The sequence below is a fragment of the Castanea sativa genome, chromosome 3 (genome assembly GCF_040712315.1).
Source record: "Castanea sativa cultivar Marrone di Chiusa Pesio chromosome 3, ASM4071231v1".
NCBI classification, from domain to species: domain Eukaryota; kingdom Viridiplantae; phylum Streptophyta; class Magnoliopsida; order Fagales; family Fagaceae; genus Castanea; species Castanea sativa.
Window position 1 is genome coordinate 10257518 of NC_134015.1, and position 19049 is coordinate 10276566.

A 19049-nucleotide genomic window follows, 5' to 3' on the forward strand; every position below is an offset into this window, starting at 1 on the left:
ATGAGAAAGAAAACGGCAAAGAAATGTGTAACTTTTATAATCTGGTCAGCTTACCTTCTGGCTGACTGGGCTGCTAGTTTTGCTGTTGGATTAGTCTTTGACACTGAAGAGAAATATGCTTCTGCTCAAGACAAAGGGGATGATGCCAAAGGGGCTGAAGCGGATACTGGTCTTCTTCTGGTGTTGTGGGTACCTTTCCTTTTATTAATGGTCGGTGGGCAAGACAGAATAACGTCTTTCGCTGTGCAGGATAATGAGTTGTGGCATAGGCACTTGATTTGGCTCTTTCTTCAACTCTGCACCACTGGTTTTGTGTTTATTCAATCAGTTCATCAAAACAGACTATGGATCCCAACACTTCTCTTGCTGCTTGCTGGAACCATCAAGTATGCTGAGAGGATCGTTGCGTTGTATCTTGCAAGTTCGGATAGCTTTGGAACATCCGTACTTAAAGATCCGAATCCAGGGCCCAACTATGAGACACTAATGAGAAGATACAAGCACTATAAAGATAGCAATGTTCCTGTAGATTTTGCAAAGCTCCCAGACATAGAATCCGGGGTTGTCAAATTCAAATATGATAGACTCTATGGCAAATTGAGTGACAGTGAACTGGTGCAGTATGCTCATCGCTTTGCAAATATGTACAAGGGATTGATTGTCAATCTCATGTTCAGCTCCCGTGAGCATAAGGAGAGTCGAGAATTCTTCTCTAAACGAACCGCAGAGGATGCATTGAGAATATTAGAGATCGAGCTCAACATATTTTATGATCTTCTCCATACCAAGGTGGTGGTGAAGAATTTCAATTTAGGAAAAATGGTTCAGTATATGTCGTTTGGGTTTGTTGTCTCTGCCTTGGCACTCTTCCATAAAACAGACAAGTATGGTTTCAAAAGCTTCGATCTGAAACTGACCTACATCTTGTTCTTTGGTGTCTTAGGCCTGGATGTGGTTAGCCACCTCCTATGGATGTTTTCTGACTGGAGTACTGTTTCTGCAAAATATCTCCCTGTTGCGGGGATCCAATCCAAAATCTTCAATGAATTACTTAGTCTGAAGAGGCCAAGATGGAAGAAAACCAACGCGGCACCACAAAAAAATCACAGGTGGCTTGCATGTACAGAAAAAATATTTAAAAAGTGGAAGCCAAAATCGAAGGAACCAGAGAAACAAACCACAGCGACAACACAAGAAATTGAATGGCAGGAGGCGAGTACACCAATAATATTTAAAAGGTGGTCTGAAACTCTCTCGCAATTCAACTTCATAGAATATTGTTGCAAAGAAAGTGGTTCAGAAAGTATTTTCAGAACTATGATGACAAACATGCCTAAATCTATGCACACTAAGGATTTCATAGAACAGAAGAAAAATGACTTTTTTCTGAAGAGAAGCATGTTCCCTCTGTCATTACCAAAGGAGCTATGGGAATTTATCTTCTATGAGCTGTTAGATAAATCCATATCTGCTCATGATGATGAAGAAGCCAAGAGAATAAGCTCAGCTAGAGGAGATTGGATTCTCGAGAATGGTGACTTCTTTGACAATGACGACAGTACGTTAAAAAGATTAATGTATTATGTCAAGGATGTTGCTTATGATGAAAGCCTTCTATTGTGGCACATTGCTACTGAGCTGTGCACCGAAAATCATCCTGTTAACAGTGTTAAAGGCAGCCCTTCTGATTTTGGGGAAGAACGGACCTGTTATGCTCATGACTTTAGTCGGTGGCTCTCAAATTACATGATGTATCTTTTATATCAGCAACCAAATTTGATGACGGAAGTGTCAGGCATTGCAAAACAAAGGTTCAGGGATACCTTGGCCGAAGTGAAAAGATTCTTTAAACATCTGGTGAATAAACCGGGAAAATAAGACAATCAAAGTATTTATGACATAGACACAAGTCTCGAACCTGCTCTTGTGAAGGGAAATCTATCTAAGTCAGCACTTTTTGATGCAACCAGGTTGGCAAAAGAGCTTAATTCGTTGGACAAACAGAGATGGATGGTAATGAGCAAAGTGTGGGTGGAATTGTTGTCATATGCTGCAAGTCGTAGCAGAGGAAATGGCCATGTTCAACAACTAAGTAAAGGTGGTGAGCTTCTAACTTTTGTTTGGCTATTGATGGCTCAATTTGGGTTGAGAGAGTCTTGGATTGAGACCCGTATCCGCACAAGGCTGATTGTTCGTAAATGAGTATATGTATATATATTTGCAGCTTATGTACTGAATAATAAACATTCCCCGCTTGGATTCTGTGGCGCTGCTGTTGATATATATGCACCCACCAGTTCTCCAGGGATGTGGAAAACTGTTTAATTTATCTCTAATTCATCAATATAGAATAATAAATAAAATTTCAGAGAGAATTTGGGGTGTTTGATTTATAGTGTGCAACTACAAAAAATGCATTTTATATTGATTCACATTGAAATTTGCCCAAAATTTTCATGCCTTCATTGAATCTTTGTTGTTCGGTACTCCTTTTCTAGGCCTTGAAGAACTAGGCCATGAAGCCCAATCCTGCAAATGGGACATGCCTTTGGAACCCCAAGCCCAATTGGATCAAAGAACTACACCACATGGTATTGGGTTTTCTAGCCCAACGAATCATCAAATAGATTGAACAACATTTTTTTTTCCGGCCTAAATTGCCCGAAAATGAATAAGAGGCCTCATAATTTTGGTCTTTAATGTATATAATAATAAAATTCATATAATAATTATATATAACAAGAATAGTATTTTTTTTTCAATTTTTCATTCAGTTAATGTTAATTTATTTGGATTTCTATTAATATTTTTTTTAATGAAAAAGTTATTACAAAAAACATACAAACTAATGTGAAAATGAATGTGGATGATATCACTTTGACAAAATAATAAATCAATATTTAAATTATATTTTATAATTGGTGACCCAACAATTTGTATGACCTATATAATACAATTTATAGTATTTTTAGCATCATTCAATTTTTTTTGGCCTTCTTAAAAGTTGAGGGAAAATATACGACATTACAACTCAAATTAAATATATTTGTTTTATTTTTTAATTGAATTTGTTAGTGACGGTTTTTATCTCAGTTGGAAATATATCAATTTCAAATACATATATTTTCTTTTTTTGGAGGTGTATAATTTGTAGTTTGTAGCATTTACATATGTGTGTATATAATTTTTTGAATTATGTTGGAGAGATTAATTTTAGCATGGTAATATTTTTATAATATAATAGAAAGAAATTAAAAATCTTGATGTGAGTTTGTTATTGATAACAGAGGTAGTGTTCTTGAACTTTGTTAGAATATATAAACAAATTGATATACTCAACTAACCACCTGGAACCAATCCAGTTTACATTAGAACAAAAATTCAAAAAAGCAAACATAAAAATTACGATTCAGTTGAACAAATTATTCCAAACCTCAACTGCTAAGTAAAGACCAGCAGTAGACATCTGCTAATTAAGAAACTAAGCTTTTTTTTTCTTTTTCTTTTTTGGATAAACAATTAAGAACCTAAAGCTAAATCTTGGCAAGAACTCCAAATGCTAAGTAAAGACTATTGTACCGGACAACAAATCTTAATTTGCACAGATACTTGATTGCCTGCAAATTGAAAAAGAGTGGGTTTTAGTACACAGTACACATTTCGAAAGCTATAAATTAACAGATAAAGCTAGAAGAATATAGAAAATAATGCATATTACACCGTTTAATCCCCCTACAAACAGCATCGAGCAAGTAAACAGCTCACGTTGTAGATTACCGTTCACCCACAAAAGATCGTTTTAATTTTATCAACATCTCTTTTACATACGAGTTGTTAAATAAATTGATGGTTAATGATTATTCAGCCCATTAATCATCACATTTATAAACAATAAAGGAGACTCTCTTCTTATCAATGTGGGATTACACATTTGATTAATTACTTATTTTCCATATTAACTCTTACAACTTTGTATTTAAATTGCAAATATTTAGTTTAATTATTTAATATGAAAATGCTACAACAGAGGATAAGTATTAAAATCTTACAAATTGGTCATACCACAAAAGGCTTGGTGGCTTTGGCCCATAAGTCCTCACACACCGGGAGAATCTTTGGATTAGTTTAAGAGAGCCCCTATGTATGTTTGCTGTGCAACTTGGTTGTACAATTTGCTATTTGTGAGCCTATGGTTCTCCGGTATTTGTTAGAAAGAAATCTCTTGGAGGGTGTTGTGAGATAGAGAAAATTTCTCTTTGTTTTACGTAGAGGCCCTAAACATTTATTTGTGAGGGAGAGCCCATTAAGTGTATTCGGGCTCAACTTATGTGAGAGTATCTCTATATACCATATTTGAATCTTCCAAAATTGTTAGTGAAATCATCATTTATTACCTATAGATGCAGGTTATTACTAAACCACTCAAATCTCTAATATTCTCTTTGAGAAAACATTCTATCAGGCTGTGGCGTAAAACCAGTGTTTTACGCCAGCCAATAGAATCCTGCCACCTAGACATTCTATTAAATCCCTCTCCAAACAGCTCCAACGTCACGCCATTCACCTTAGACAAAACAGAAAACAGAAAAACCCCTCAGACAAAAAGCTCCGAACCTCCACCACCGCCAGCCTGATCACGGAGCAGAACAATTCCGAAGAAGAAAGAGTTCTCGCCGCCGTGCCGTCCTTTGCTTGCCCAAACCTCCACCACACCACACACCGAAGCTCACCGCCACAGAGGTCGCCGGAGCTGTGCGTGGAGCTTGGAAACATACTGGAGCCGCCGTGGGCCATGATCTAAAGGTTTGTTTTCATGATTTTCCCTTTTCCCCAATTTGGATTTCGAATTATTGATGGGTTTTTCTATTTTCTGGGTTTATGGGTTTTTCTATTTTCTGAGTTTTATGGGTTCAGTACAGTTGTGTTTGGGATTTTGGGTTTTGGAATTGGAGTTTAAGGGTTCTGGGTATTGTTAGTTTTGTGCTAATATTGCTCACTACTAATAGCTTGAGGTTTTGTGCTAATTGTGGGTTTTATGCTAATATTATTAGTCTTTGAATTGTTATTGCTGGGTGTGATTTTGAGAAGAGAAAAACATTATTGATGGGTTTTTCTGGGTTTATGGGTTTATCAAACCTGTGGATGTTTGAGGACGCCAGGGAATATTGGGGATGTTTCTGTGTATGTTCCTGGTTTTCGGATTCCTAAACCTATTGATTTCTCCCACTCATTGGGTGATCACTTGTCCAAGAATTTAGTCGAGCGCCTATCTGCTCTGAGAACTCGTACCGTTGTAATGGCTGGTCAAGAAGCTCCTACAGTTACAAGAACTAGGAGAAAAACCCAACATGGTTTGTTATAGAAAAAACTTGATATTGCTTTACTAATTGTGAGACCTCAGTTATTGAAACATTGGATAATTTTGTTGTTTGTAGGAGGTTCAACCTTAGCTGATCTTCAGCAGGCTCTCTAAGTTTTACTGCAAAACTTTATGCTTGAGTTATTGTGACCTCTAATTTTGTTATTTATTTGTAAAATTTACATTGGCTATCATGTATAAACTTATAATACAGAAACATCTGGTTCCAAATTTATATAGAATTATTTTGGGATATTTTTTGTATGTATATAAAGTTTTCTCTTTGTTCAACATTCCCGAAGAGTAATATCAAAATTTTGAACGTATTTTTATTCCTAATAGTCTTCGATGGTTTAGGGAAATTTTGTTTCATCTGGTAAGAAAATACTATACCAATTAAATTTCTCCTTATGTGATGGTTGGTCTTTCAAGCTTGGAGGCTGCTTATTCATTTTAATTTGTTTCTCTTCCTTGCCATAGATTTGTGGTAACTATAGTTGGTGTTAAGGGTCCCTCTGTTATTTTTTTTTCTTTAATTTTTTTTTTGTTTACTGAACCCTTGGATCTCATTTTGTTTCAATTTTGATCTGTCTAATGACTAAGTTTTTTTGTTAAGTATAAAGCTTGCTGATTTTGCTTGGGTTTTAAAATTGGGATATTGGCTATGGCTGAATGTGCAGTGATTGAACTGAAAGTGACCTGCTTGTAGTTGGTGTGTGTATAGGTCTCTTGGCTTTAGCATTAACCGAGAGTAAGTTCCAAATTTCAGAACATTGGCTGATTTGAATGCCTAATGTGAGTTTGGTAATCATCAGGATCATAGTTGCAACTTGAATGAGCTTTCATATGTAATTGTTTCTTATTAGGATACCCCTTTGCTTATATGGACAATAATGATAGAGATAAGTAACCACACATTTATTGGCTTTGAGTTATCAATTCTTGAGCTAAAATATTTATTTTTGTTGTAATAGTATAAGTATTCTACTAGATTTTGTGGTGTTTGTATCCCTTCCTTTGTAGACTTTGTTAATAATTTGAATTTTAGCTTGTAATTATTTAGAGGGAGTCTACATATGCTGCTTGTATATACTTATCCAAAAAATATATATACACACATATGTTGCTTTTATATAGATTTTCTTGTTACTAATACAGTTTGTATTACTTGTCAAATAATAAGTTTACTAATATAGTTTGCTGCTGACTTGAGTTTGTATGATCTCATGCTTGAAGGTGACTACTGATCTATTCCTAACTCTACAAAATCCAGAGAAATGTCTTCGCCCGTTTTGGAACATTGGTTGAAGACATCCAATGGAGAGCATCACACTTCAGAAAAGTTTTTAGTTTTACAAATTCTTTATGTAATCAAGCAGCTCATGTGATAGCAAAGGAAGCTCTCAAGAGAAATTCTAAGGGAATTTGGGTGGAGGAATGCCCCCTTTTCCTTCTTAATTCTGTATAGATAGGCAAATATATGGTAGACTAGGAAGATATTGTATATTCTCTAGAACATGTCTTGTATGCTAGAGATTTGATATTGTTTCAAAAGCCTTTCAGTCGGAGGTGTCTTATATTGTACTGAGCAAGTTTGCTCCTAGTGTATAGTTTGCTTTGTTTTGAAAAACATTTCTGCTGTTTAATTATAAAAAAAAAAAAAAAAAAAGTTTGTATCACATGTCAAATAATGAGGCTTACAGAAGGTGCTCTTATCATCTCTTCTTGTGGTCTGGTTTTCTGATTCTCATAACTTCTTTGACATGTTTTCTAATTTAGAATCATGTTTTGTAATCTTTGACATAGGTTGTGGACAAATGCTCTAATGATTGTTTATATATCAATTGGTTTGGTAATGGTGTACTAGTGTTTTGAGTATACTTTGTACATATGAATATATGGAACTAGGATACATTTCAGGTTCATAGCTTGTTTTGAAGCAAAAGATCATAAAAAGAAAAATCTCAATGCAAATCATGAATGGAAACAACAGAAGTTTTTTTTTTTGAGAGAGGTGATTGGTAGATAGCTTTACCTTACTCCTAATTTTATTTGGAGAGCCAGTCTGAGGAGTTTTTGAAGGTGGAAATACTAGTTAAGAATACTCCGTTATAATATTTTATTAACATTTTATTTGGAACTTATCAAAAAACATTTTATTTGGAACTTGTATAACTTATTTTGAGTTTTAAGTACCTGCAAAAGTTGAAATTTCTGGCTAGATTAGCTCAGAATGTCTCTGAGGTGTTGTACAAAAGACTTAAAATTAGATCCCACTTTCAGCTAGGATATGAAGGTTTAAGATATATGGTAGGGCTACTTTTCATTGTGTATCCCACTATAATTATTTGATAGAAAAGAACATTTTGTGGGTGTAGGGGATTTGGTTTGTATTTGTAGTGAATAATAAGGTTCTACATGTTATCAAGTGAGCAGCTATTATTGGCTATGTGAATTTGCCCCCTTGATGCAGTAAAACATAATGCCATCTGTGAGGAAAAGCAGAAAGAGGAGGTGCAGGGGCTGTAAGGGAGATGCTTGAAATAAAATTTTGAATATAATGCATGGTGAGTGTGTATATTGTAAGAATGTGATATGGGTGAGCTAAATGAAGGTTAAGCTTGAGTTGATGGTCTCTGGTCTCTGCATGTTTGGAGTTTGGAATGTATTTGACATAATAACAACTCAATTTAGAATAAAAATTGAAATCAAATGAACCCAATATGAAGATATCATCACACACTCATTTACACAATACATCTAAAAAAGCAAGCTCTTTCACTTAGTCTGAAACACAATTACACAAAAAAAGCGTATGAGGAAACATGGTAGTGCATTGCGAAGAATGCCTAAGTACAACAGAACCATCTTCATAGGCAATATAACTTTGTGGAGAAACCCAACAGCAAATTCCCCAACAAAACCATTCTATCACATAAATACCATCATCCAAAATCTCACCCTTCAATTTAATCTCAGTAAAAAAAGACAAATATAAGAAAGCGCATCGGACAAGTATGTAGAAGCAATAAGATTCATTTCATCAACAAGAAACATAGCATGAAAATTCAGTTGGCACAAGTACCAAAACAGAAAAATACATATATGTTACAAACTACTAAAACAACCCCTCTCTATATGAAGGCACTAGGATTCTAGAACTCCAGTGAAGCTGATCTAATGTCGCCTTTTCCTTTGCCAAGCTACTTAGGCAGAAGGGTCTGGTGGATATTTGGCAACACTCCTCCATTAGTGATAGTTACAGAACCCAGAAGCTTGCTTAGCTCCACGTCGTTCCTCACCGCAAGCTGGATGTGCCTCGGCACAATTCTGTTCTTCTTGTTGTCTCTAGCTGCATTTCCAGCAAGCTCCAGTACCTGAATACACATGCCAAAATCAAAGCCACATTAATAATCCAAGCCCATTAAAAATAAGACAAATATTTTGGTAATGAAAGGAGATTGAAATGAATTATCCAAACCAATTTTTTGTAAAAAACGAGATTGATATAAATCCAAAAAAGGTTGATTTCACTTCAGCAAATCTAAATACCTCATGTCCCCAATCATTTCAAAAATTTCATAAAAGCTTGAAAATTTATTGAATTGAATCCAATTAAGCAAGACAACACTTCCAATTCAAGAAAAGAAATCCTAATTTAACAAATGAACCCATGAAATCAAAACCCAAAAATCCCCCAATTTCAATCTTAAGAAATCAAGACCATGCAACGGAAAACCCAGAAAAATCAAAACCCTAGTTTCAACCAAAAGCCCCCAATTTGAAAACTTTGATCTTAAAAATCAACTACGCAAAAACAATCAAACCCAAATAATACTCATTTCCGTCAAAATAAAAATCAAAACCCAATTAACCCAGAAAATAGAAAAACCCATCAATAATTTGAAATCCAAATTGGGGAAAAGGGAAAATCATGAAAACAAACCTTTGGACCGTGGCTCACGGTGGCTCCGGTATGTTTCCAAGCTCCACGCACAGCTCCGGCGACCTCTGTGGCGGTGAGCTTTGGTGTGTGGTGTGGTGGAGGTTTGGGCAAGCAAAGGACGGCACGGCGGCAAGAACTCTTTCTTCTTCGGAATTGTTCTGCTCCGGCGATCAGGCTGGTAGTGGTGGAGGTTCGGAGCTTTTTGTCTGAGGGGTTTTCTGTTTTCTGTTTTGGTGTGAGGTTGGAGCTGTTTGGAGAAGGATTTAATAGAATGTCTACGTGGCAGGATTCTATTGGCTGGCGTAAAACACTGGTTTTACGCCACAGCCTGATAGAATGTTTTCTCATTCTCTTTTGTCTATGATTTTCTATATCTCAAGTTCTCTGCGATCTTATTATTTATTTGGAGATTTTTCTGAAGTCCATAATAGTTTTAACAATCAATCTTGGTAGTTGAGCTTCCGCTATTTACAACACTAAAAGTCGAGGGTGCCCTAAATGGAAATCTTCCTTTTGCAATAACAATATACAATCTTATTAATTATTAAGATAGTATACCTTAAAATATGCAACTCTATGACCAAAATATCAAGTGACTTACTCATTAAAATCATACCATCCAAGTTTCAAGAATTTTATAATTCCACTTCATTTAAGATAATATAAATTAGCCAAGATCCTTGTAACTCAACTGACATCACATAATATTTCCAACAAATATGTCCAATGTGAATCCCACCTCCCCTTGTTTACCTATCAATTAAAAAGAAAAGAAATCAACTAAATATATCCTACACGACAAATTCACAATGGCCTAAAATGGGCAAAAATTTTATAACACAAGCTAGAGCACTTATGAACTAAGCCTCAGAAAAACTCTAATTTAAAAAGCATAACACTTTTATATTAGATCAGATCATAATCCAGATCAAACGCAAACTAAGCTCTACATAGTTCAACACACATAAACATGTATATAACCTAGTTCAACTTAGTAAATAAACAATTAATGTGAGATTGGCAGACACTTACCCATCACACATTTATCCAATTCATGTTCAATGGCACGTCAATCTAAGTCGACAAGCATAAATGCCTTCCCACTTTCTTATCTTTTTCTTTTCCTTTTTATTTTGTGTTTGAGAAGATATTTTTGCATGCACAATGGCATAACCATAATTTGATGAAATAATGGGGCATTTTTTTTTATCAAGAAATGTGACATTCCTCTAGTAATTATATATATAGTAAAAGTTATCAATGAGCTCCAAGGTTAACTAAGAAACTAAAGCTAACTTAGAAACTCCCTTGAGATGTTTCGAAGAATGAATTGGATTCTTGTTCCTATAAGTAATGATTATTGCTTCCACAACATTGTGATATAGATGTTAAATGCATTACTATTGGGGCTATTTAGTTGTTAAATAGCATTTGCATTTTTTTAATTGATAATTACACTCAACTAGTGAGTTTTAAACTCATGGTGTCACCCTCCGGCTTTTATTTTTATGGTGCAACTTGTCACGCACCAAACCCAAAAGGGGTCCAAAGTATGAGAAATACATTCCAAAGGTACCTGTAGATTTTTCCTCTTTGACAATTCAATCCAAAAAATTCATTCCAAGTATCAACATCAAGAATTTTCATAATAATTTCATTAAAGATACTCCCAAAGTAAGTAAGAACTCTATGCAATAATCACAAGGATCATTGGCTACAAAAGAATGGAGCTCCAAGGTTAACTGAGAAAATAAAGCTAACTTAGAAACTCTCTTGAGATGTAAGAATGAATTGGATTCTTGTTCTTGTAAGTATTGATTATTGCTTCCACAACATTGTGATATAGATGTTAAATGCATTACTATTGGGGCTATTTAGTTGTTAAATAGCATTTGCATTTTTTTAATTGATAATTACACTCAACTAGTAAGTTTTAAACTCATGGTGTCACCCTCCGGCTTTTATTTTTGTAGTGCAACCTGTCACGCCCCAAACTCAGAAGGGGTCCAAAGTATGAGAAATACATTCCAAAGGTACCTGTAGATTTTTCCTTTTTGACAATTCAATCCAAAAAATTCATTCCAAGTACCACCGTCAAGAATTTTCATAATAATTTCATTAAAGATACTCCCAAAGTAAGTAAGAACTCTATGCAATAATCACAAGGACCATTGGCTACAAAAGAATGGAGCTCCAAGGTTAACTGAGAAACTAAAGCTAACTTAGAAACTCTCTTGAGATGTAAGAATGAATTGGATTCTTGTTCTTGTAAGTATTGATTATTGCTTCCACAACATTGTGATATAGATGTTAAATGCATTACTATTGGGGCTATTTAGTTGTTAAATAGCATTTGCATTTTTTTTAATTGATAATTACACTCAACTAGTGAGTTTTAAACTCATGGTGTCACCCTCCGACTTTTATTTTTATGGTGCAACTTGTCACGCACCAAACCCAAAAGGGGTCCAAAGCACGAGAAATACATCCCAAAGGTACCTGTAGATTTTTATTTTTTGATAATTCAATCCAAACAATTCATTACAAGTACTAACGTCAAGAATTTTCATAATAATTTCATTGAAGATACTCCCAGAGTAAGTTAGAGGTCCATGCAATAATCACAAGGACTATTGGCTACAAAAGAATAGAGGTCTGAATACATATAATTACACATCACTAACTTGTCCCAACTGTGGAAATAAAAGTTATTAACACTATTAGATACAAAAGAATGATTCAAGCCTATTCTAAGATGTACATCATCTATAGATTGTCATCACAAAAGTCCGGCCTCTATCAATACTACTAGCCACAAAAACCTAACTATTGCTAGCCACAAAAACCTGTCTCAAAATGATTGTTGCCAACTTTGAAAAAGTTTGTAAAAGAATGGGATGAGACAGAACCCAGTAAGTAGCATAGTTAATGGATGTAGGGGAAATGCAAGTTTCATGATAATGAGCATTTTACAAAACATACTATCACTTGGGAATTTCCATTTAATTTCTACAAAATAAATTTCCTTAACATCAAGACAAGAATGATAAACACAATTTAGCACCAAGCTTCCCAAAGTAACTATGAAATTACATATTATTCACTGTGAGCCAAAAAATATCCAATATTATTTCAAAACTAGATACCTCACCCAAGGCCACATGTCATGGTGCCACAAAGATGAAAATGTCACCAAGACATACCACCATAGACAAGTCAAAACCCAAACACACTTGCATGATATGTACCTCTTTTGGCATGTGGTTTATTGGCCCTGCCTAGCCTCACCCACACCTTCAAGAATTTACCAATCCCCCAATGGGTAGCAGGGGATAACGCGCAATGTAGTACCTCTTTTACATGTGGTCTTTTGGCCCTGCCTAGCTTTACCCACACCCTCTCACCCACACACTCAAGGATTTATCTCTTCCCCCCATGTGCAGCAAGTAATGATGTGTCACACAGTACCCTTTTTGCATATGGTCTTTTGGCCCTATGGGCAGTGGCTTCACGCACACACTCAAGGATTTGCCTGCGTCATGCAAAGTGACAGGCTCTAACCTGACTCGTCGTCACAAAGACGGGGTAATCACACGTCACAAAGACGTGGTAATCACCAACATCATAGCACAAGGGCAAACCCACATCAAAAGCTCACAAGTTAAATGAATTCAAAATACATAGTTTACTTCCAAGTAGTTTCATAAGATATTTTAATAATCAAATATCCACAATATTTTCGAAGTCCTTAAAACCATTTCTTGTCAAAATATTTTGCATCAATCTCCCAAGTAACAAGACAAGGTAAGCATCTTTAAATTTTCTAGTATACCATAAAATCCATGAATTCATTATCAAAAGATTAAACCAAAGATGCTTATATTTTCCATGTCAACAATTCATGCATTTCCCCAGATGCAATATAAAGTATAATGCACTTTCATAAGTAATCATATAAGTAATAGACTATAACATGAAACCTTTTTGGAAAAATATGGTTTCTATAAATAATTTCCCAAAAATGTGTTTAATTCAAAACAACGTTTTATGTAACATGATTATTTTTTTTCAAATCCCATTATAGAGCTACTTACCTTGCAACTAGCAAAAGCCTAATTCTCCAAGCTCCAAATGAGATTAGCTAGAACCTAAACAATACCAAGCATCTAGCTAGGGATTAGAGATCACTAAATAAGAAATTAATTATGCAAACCTAAGTATTTAACCTCACAAATAATGTATTCCACTTCTAAAGTTTCTCAACAATTTAATTTACAAGGCATAGACTCTCATTTATACTCATAAATCATTCAAGGCATTATCTCTAACATCAAAACCTCAACACTTTATAAGTAGTTTTCTCAAGATTTATATAACATCATCAAGAGACCTATGACACCAAAATCATAATGTCCTCCAAGACAAACAATTTAAATCTTTAACTAGCTCCAAATAAACCCAATAGCAATGGAAAAATTAGATTTACTAACTATCTCATGATATAACTCAAAACCTCTAAATTTCCACCATAAATAAACCTTAGTTAGTCACCATTTCTAAAAACCATAAACTCACTCATCAAATAAGTCCACCAAATCAAAATCCCATAGACATAATCACAAAAATATCACCCAAGAAGCTCATATATCACATGAGTATCATTTCCAAAGTTTAGATGAAGAGAACCACTAGAAAAAGCATATAAACCCACCAAAAGATTAGGAGTTTTTACCTCAAATAATAAAGATAAGTGAGCCTTCGTTTTTATTTTCCGGTAAATTTTGCCGGCAAAAATGGTGGAGGTGGCTTTGAGATGAGTACTAGTGAGAGAGGAGTGTATGTTTGTGAGAAAAAGAAAAAGAAGTGTCAATGAACACTTACTTTGACCAGCCAAAGAGGGAGATAAGGGAGTGTGATGTGTGGTGGTAGTGAATGGGGTAGGTGGAGCACGTGGGGGGTCCAAAAAAAAAATCTAATCCTTTTTTTTTTGAAAGGGGCTCTAGGATGTTACACAACCCCCACCTTGTTCTTCAAAGGAAAGGAGATTTTATATTTTTCTTTTTGATAATTTAATAGTTATAATAATAAAAGAAAGGAACTTCAAACTCTAATTCTCTTAATAAAAGAGAAGGAAATTTTCCATTAAGTTACAAGAATTGTGGTGAAAAGATGTCACTTGAGTTAAAAGTTAATTAACAAAAGTTGCACGTGAGTTAACAATATATTTTCGTGACATATTATTTTCAAATGGTTTGGTTTGAGTTACATTATTGGACCATAATAAAAATTACACCACTTAATTACATTTTTATTAAATCATTATATTGTCATACCTTTTTTTTTGTTGTTAATTGATAGGTAACTTGTACGCACTAGATTTGACAATAATTCTATCTCTATATAATATATTAAAGTAGAAGCACAGTAAAAAATTGAAATTAGACTATAATTGCACTTCAATTTGGTGTCAAGTATCCTTCTAATTTCATGGTAAGTGTTCTTACACTTACACTCTTATTTTGCAGCAAGTTCCTTTACACATAAGTTCAAGAATCTAAAATTAGAAAATATTAAAACCCTCAATTAGAATTTATTATGTTTCTATGTAATCGAGTGAATGTCTACAACTTGTTGTTTACTAGGGTGAATCATTTCATATTAAAATCTTGTTTACTATTAAATCTATAAGTTTATTTGTTAATCATACTGTTTTTCTAAAGAGAGTTTACCATATTTAAGAATTGAAAAAACTGTTATTTTTAGCACTTATAGATAAGAGAGTTTTTAATGCACAATCAACCTAATATTTGGCGATCATAATAGTTAATTACAAGATAAAATTGTGCACAAACCCTTGTGTTTCAATTGGTATCGAGGGTTTAATTCTCTTCTCCTCTATTGTAACTATTGCAATATAAAATAAAATAAAAGGAAAAACATTTAATCATATAGTGGGTTTAACAAAATATTATTGGGAAAAAGAGTTATCAAGTAGTATAAATTTTTTTTTGTTATCCTATTATGCCATTTGGAAGGGAATCACTAAGCTATCTAGAATATAGATTCTTGGGAATAAAATTTTTGGAATCTGAATGCCTAAGAATATATCGATGCTCAAGTGTGGTTTGATAAGGTTTGTCCCAATATGAGATTTTTATTTTTGACTTACTTGTATAAATTATAGATGATTATATTTTTATCTCCAAAATAACATTGCACAATATAAACTTGAAATTTTTATATATTTCAAATATTCTTGAAAATACCAATAATATTGCTAGAAAAACTTAAATAAAATAGGGATGAAAAATAAAAATAACATAATATCACACGAATTCATGGAAAATTTTTTTTTTTTAAAGACGTAAGATGTATATTGTTAAAAAATAAAGATCATTGTTGAAAAAAATTATATCCTTAAAAAAAATAAAAATAAAGACTAGCTATATGCTCTTGCGCGGTGAACCGATAATGTAAAAACTAAAAATTGTATAGAATAAAATTTTACTAATATAATTGTATAGAATATTTATTAGATTAGATTAATTTAATAAATTTTAGAATATATATTAGATTAGATTAGTTTTATAAATCTTAGTTAAGTAATAAAATAGAAGATTTTAGTTGTAGGACTATAAATTTGTGCAAAATTTAAATTTCCTTTCAATTTAAGTTACATTATTTGGCATAATGTGAGATACTTTAAAGTTTTGTAAATTGAATATTCTCTCAACTTCCCTTTTTACATGTTAGATATTTAATAAATAAATAAAAAGCATTGACAAACTTTGCATTTGTATATCTAAAAAAATATTCTCATTTTTTTAGATATTAGATACAAAATCTGCATCTGTATAGCGTGCTACAAACTTTGACAATAATTTCTTTAAAAGAAATTATAAATTTTTATAAGTTAGTTTTGTGGAGGGCAATAACAAATATTGCTTTACAGGGAAATTACCAGGAGAATATAATCCTTGAGCTATGTTCTCTTGAGCCTCTTTCTTCAGATTTTTTTTTGCTTTTTACAGCTTCCTTGAGAAAGAAACAGCAAAGAAATGGGTAACTTTCATAATCTGGATTCTGGACAGCTTACCTTCTGGCTGACTGGGCTGCTAGCTTCGCTGTTGGACTTGTCTTTGACAGTGAAGAGAAATATACTTATGGGCCTGACAAAGTGGACGACACTGGTTTTCTTCTGGTGTTATGGGCACCTTTCCTATTATTAATGGTTGGTGGGCAGGACGGAATAACTTCTTTCGCTGTGCAGGATAATGAGTTGTGGCTTAGGCACTTGATTTGGCTCATTCTCCAAGTCTCCACCACTGGTTTTGTGTTTTTTCAATCAGTTCATCAAAACAGACTATGGATCCCAACACTTCTTTTGCTGCTTGCTGGAACCATCGAGTATTCTGAGAGGACGATTGCGTTGTATCTTGCAAGTTCGGATAGTTTTGGAACATCCGTACTTAAAGAACCGAATCCCAACTATGAGAGATTAATGAGAACATACTCGCACTATGATGCGTGCAATGTTCCTGTACAATTTGTACTTTCCGATGAGAAGAAATCCCAGGACTACCTCACCTATAATGTCTAAGAGGGCGATTTGACTGACATGGAACATCTGCGGTATGCTCATAGGTTTGCAAATATGTATAAAGGATTGATTGTCAATCTCATGTTTAGCTCCCGTGAGCATGGGGAAAGTCGAAGCTTCTTCTCTAGAAGAGATCCAAACATACGTTGAGAATATCAGAGATTGAACTCAACTTATTTTACGATCTTCTCCATTACTCCATACCAAGGTGGTGGTGGCAAATTCCAACTTAGGACAATCGGTTTGGTGTATATCCTTTAGTTGTTGCGGCCTTGTCACTCTTCCATGAAGACGACAAGCATGGTCTTAAGAGCTTTGATGTGAGACTGACCTTGACCTACACCTTTTTCTTTCGTCAGTAGCGGTTCCAAGAATTTTGTTCGAAGTGTTTCTATTCCATTTTGAAAAAATTTCAGGTCAGTTTAGTCTATTTTTAGACGTTTTGGTAAATACCGGCCAAAATTCAAGATTAGGCCGGTATGAAGTTTGTGCTTAAAAAAAATGTTATTAAAATCAAAACAAATTTGCATTATGTACACTGAAAAACCTCAAAAGGAAAAAAAAAATGAAAAGAAAAGAAATGAACAAAGGTACCTGTACAATAAACTATAAGTTCATTTGAAATATTAATAAAATTATTAATTATTGTTGTTTAATTGTTTCATTAATTTGTTTGTCTTTTATATATTATAATTTGTTGTATTGTTGTTTAATTAATTATTAAATTATTAATTGTTGTTTAATTTAACATAATTTAATTTGTTTGTCTTTTATATTGTATTAGTTAATTAAATTATTAATTATTGGTGTTTAGTTACTTCATTAATTTTTTTTACTAACTACTAGCAGTCTAGCACACACTCTACTGTGCATTAGCACACACTAGCACACACCTCATGTTTACACATACCCCTGCCTTTGCATGCCTTTACTTCCCCAATTCAAATATCTCACCCTTGACCCCACACCACTATGGTTTTGAAACCCGGACCGTTCAATGAACCATAAAATAGAGAGGTTTAAGGTTTTTAAGATCAGATCGAGGTCGAACCGTAATGACGTCATAATTAATTTTATAATTATTTAAAATATAAATAAATATATTAAATTAGTAAAAAATAAAAAAAATGACTAAAATAGTCCAAGTAAATATAGAATTCTATCTTTCAAATGTATTTTTTTATATCATAACTTTCATAAAATATATAAAAAAAAAAAAGAAATCCTAAGCACACATAATAAATAAAACATATAACAATATCATATTTGATCTACTAATTATCAAAAAGAAAATTATTAATTTACATTGTAATATTTACTTAACATTTACATTACAAACTAAATAAATGTGTATAATATATATATTTTTTTAATGTATATATATTTAATATTGTACACTTTATATAAATGTGCAATAATTTTTTTTTTTTTGAGAGAAAATGTGCAATAATTTGATTACAATATCAACCAATAATTATTTTGCAAAAGAAACATGGTTGATTTATAAAAACTACTGTTGAAGTAAACAAATAATAAACGGAATCAAATTTAAATCTAATATAAAATATTATTAAAATATTAAAAAGGTAAGTTGATGAAGTCAAAAGCTGCCATGGTAGACAAATATCAACAAAACTAATAATTAAATATAACAAATATTGGTAAAAATCTGAATTTTTGCGGTCTTGATAGAGTGTGGTACACAAAGTGGCAGACGTCATTTCCTAAGCTAGAAAGTGGAGATTACTTTTACCAAATAGATAGATGGACTTCAAGTCTTCAACAAGCAAATGACAGAATGAGATGAGAGTTCTCAGCAAAGAAACAAGAACGGTGAGAAACATTGCTCACTGGTCGTCGACTAGAGGCTGCAGAAGACAAGGATTGAAGCTGTGACTGGTGTCAGACGACTTCTGATTTTAGGTTTTGCTTTAGCTTTTACCATTTGATGATTAAGGCAGATGCGTATTTGTATTGGGTTTTGGTTGATTTTTTTTTTTTTTTTTTTTTGGAGAATACGTTTGGGTGGGGCCTGTTGGGTATTTGTTTAGGATTGATGTTGGGGTTTTTTTTTTTTTTGGCTTGCTTTGTTACAATTTTTTTTTTTCAGATTTTTTGTTACAATTTTTTTTTTTAAGATTTTA

General features: G+C 33.4%; 1 protein-coding gene across 1 annotated transcript; it reads left to right on the forward strand.

The window, feature by feature from the left end:
* LOC142628487 (uncharacterized) lies at positions 1 to 5473 on the forward strand. The gene is made up of 4 exons (XM_075802574.1): positions 1 to 1811; positions 1971 to 2101; positions 5160 to 5351; positions 5436 to 5473. The coding sequence occupies exons 1-4, from the start codon at positions 1 to 3 to the stop codon at positions 5471 to 5473; spliced, it is 2172 nt and encodes a 723-aa protein (XP_075658689.1).
* The last annotated feature ends 13576 nt before the right edge of the window (positions 5474 to 19049 follow it).